Here is a 2991-nt window from a genome sequence, read left to right as displayed (position 1 = left end):
AAATTTACTTCACTTGGGAAAAAAAATAATTTATGCATTATTATTTGTACATTTGCCCAAAAGCAGTCAAAATTACTTCCTTGGGCAATCTAGTGTTGAGTAACGACAATGATGAACTACTGGCACTTTAATAGTTAGACGCTAGCATCTAATCGCAAGTGAATGATAGTGGACATTTAAAACGTTCTTCCAAAATACCAAAACGACATTCTTCACTTCATCATTCGAATTCGCCGTTCACCCCGAATCAAACACTGATCGTTCTCCCTCTCATGGGTCACTCGATCGTCGTATCACCGAGCTCGCAGCCATCGCCACGGTCCTCTCGCCAGATCAGCGCATCTCAGTGATCCCGCCGCCGCCGTTGAATAAAAACGGAACGACACGTCAGCAATTTTCTGCTCTCTGCTTGCAGCAACATAGCTGCATCGATCCTCCTCCGTCAAGATCGTCCGCGTCACGAGGTCGTTAGTGAAGGTACGTTCGCGTAATCGATCTCGAAAAAGGGGGCGAAAGTTTCTCGGTAGCGGAGGACCGACGGCCTGCGGGCAGAAAAGGTAACGCGCGCCGGAGGGAAGCGACGGTGATCCGAGGGAGGAGGCGAAGGCGAGTGACGGAAGACAGGGCGGACCAGGTGCGTGCTACCTGGGCCTGGCACCTGGCTGTTCTCAGTGGTTCGTCGACAAAAGAGCGAGCGCGGGGGCGACGAGGGTGGAGGGGGGGGGGAGTGAAGGGTAACAGCACCTAAGGGCGGGTGGGGGGATGCAGCTCGAAAGGGTGGCGGCATGGAGGAGCCCTCGCTGGAGGCTCTCATGCAGGCGGGCCTCATCTTCGTGGTCGGTGTCGCCATCATCCTCTCGAATCTCCTCATCATCGCCACCTACCTTAATTTCCGTGGTGAGTGTACTTTATCGCACGATTCTACACGCGCGCAATTTCTAGCCGGGGTCTCTTTACACTCTGTCCACTCGACGACGCGGCTGTTCCAACCCAGTTAAAAATTTTCAACGATCGAACGACACGTCAGTCGTGACGTATAGAATTTTCTCGAATGATTCATTTTAATGTTTGATCAGTTCACGTGTAAAGGGACTTCGATTGATTTATTTTCGCGATGAACCGTAGACTTCTTTTTCAAAGAGAAATAGCAGTGCGCCTTTTTTCCTGCGTTAAAATGGAGAAGTATAACAAAACATTGTTGAATATTAATTCGTTGATTATTTGTACGTAATTTAATGCATGGTTGTTACAAAACGATTATTAGCGACGTCGTTCAGAACTGACGTAGCTAAACTTTCTATAATAGTTTGAACGCTAGTTGAATACGTTAAATAGCGGGTGTCGACACGATTTTTAACAGAATTACAGCGATCTGACTAGACTCTGTAGAAGTGTTTGTCGAAAGTCTTTAGTCTTGTTACAGATGTCACTAACATCGAGAGAGTTATACTTTTGCGTTATGAAGCATCCTTTTTCGCATGTGCTTAGATAGTGAAACCGGCGCACAGTGGGACGGATCGAGGTTCCTCTAGATGGGAAAAAGAATAATCATAAATCCTTTTATTTATTTATTGCAAAATATTTAAATTTTTGCTTTCATGATAATTAAAAAGGAATTTGAAGCAAAATCTGATATATTTTCCACAGTAATTTCTGTAATTTACATGCAATGGCGTCTTCCCTAATAATTAGGTTAGGTTAAAATTTGAACCAACAATTTTCATTATAATGGAACAACGAGAAAAAGTGACTAGTTTTACGTGGAACTTTCGATACAGATATATCTGCGTGGAAAGGTCGATTAAACCAATTCTCTCTGTTCTCGTTTGCTGCTACGAACATCTCGAAAGGCAGTCAAGTGGGATGTATCTCTATTTGTTCGCCTGACTTTTTTCCGACCAGATCGCTCGTTCGTTCCACCGTGCGACGTATCCTAGACATCGTAGAACCGTTTACACACCGAAAATTTCATCGTTCGATGAATTTCAGAAGAAAATACAGAATGTCCTAGAAAAAGTGTTACAGCCGAAAAGGGATGGTTTCTGAACAGCAATTTCCTTTCGTAAAATGTAAAGTGAGCCATGGTTTTTGAATTATTAACGAAAAACACTGACCAATGAGAAGCGCGTAAGGCCTGCGCTGACCAATGGCCGAACGCCACGATCCGAGCGACCACTGCCGTCCGCGGGCCCTACAGGCGCTCTTATTAGTCAGTGTTTTTCGTTAATGATTCAAAAACTATGCCTCACTTTGCATTTTGGCAAAGGAAATTGTTATTCAGAATCACTTCTCTTTGGCTCTAACACTTTCTGGGACACCCTGCATTACGCACTACGTATTTGCTTCAATATCTAAGAATTTGCAGTTTACATTGCCACCTGCATCGGCCCTAATAAATTATAGCCCCTTCGTTCCCACGGGTACACTTCAATTTACCGTCCCGGCGACACGGTCGCCGTGGAACGGCGAGGAAACGGCGCGAACAGCGCCGGTCCTCGGAAAAAACAGTAGAAATTCGGTGACGCGCGAGGCTCGTGCAGCAATCAGGGTTAATACAAATGAGCGTCGCACCACGTAGGTCCCTCCGAGGTGATAAATTACTACTTGCTGTCTCTCGCGTCGGCGGACCTCCTTTGCGGTCTGCTGGTGGTTCCGCTCTCGGTGTACCCGGCTCTGGTACGAAGATGGGTCTACGGGGACATCGTCTGTCGTCTCGTTGGCTACTTGGAGGTCACGCTCTGGGCGGTATCCGTCTACACCTTCATGTGGATCTCTGTGGATCGGTATCTGGCTATCAGGTACGCTCCACAATGTCATCGTCCATTTCTCTTTTTTTTTTATTCGTTCCGTTTGCAATCTCCAGAATTTCATCTATTTTTATGGGAATTCTATTGATAATAGAATCAGATTTTTATTTGCTATATTGCTTGGTAAAGATTTAACTGTGATCACATTTTTTGAAAGAGTACGTAAATTGAAATTCGATGAAAT

The 2991-nt window shown here is 45.3% G+C and overlaps 1 protein-coding gene across 1 annotated transcript in view; it reads left to right on the top strand.

Annotated features, from left to right (window-relative positions):
• The first annotated feature begins 749 nt into the window (after window positions 1–749).
• The window catches only part of DopEcR (G-protein coupled receptor DopEcR), a 7112-nt gene continuing 4870 nt past the window's right edge, over window positions 750–2991 (top strand). The window contains exons 1-2 of the mRNA XM_018033030.2: window positions 750–897; window positions 2579–2798. Of these exons, the coding sequence (XP_017888519.1) occupies window positions 786–897; window positions 2579–2798 (332 nt within the window). The 5' untranslated portion in view covers window positions 750–785. The remainder of the gene's footprint in view (window positions 898–2578; window positions 2799–2991) is intronic.

The sequence above is a fragment of the Ceratina calcarata genome, unplaced genomic scaffold, assembly GCF_001652005.2.
Source record: "Ceratina calcarata isolate Rehan_Ccalc_2016 unplaced genomic scaffold, ASM165200v1 scaffold60.2, whole genome shotgun sequence".
NCBI classification, from domain to species: Eukaryota; Metazoa; Arthropoda; class Insecta; order Hymenoptera; family Apidae; genus Ceratina; species Ceratina calcarata.
Note: the sequence above shows the minus strand (reverse complement) of the source record. Positions and strands in the feature narration are given on the sequence as shown.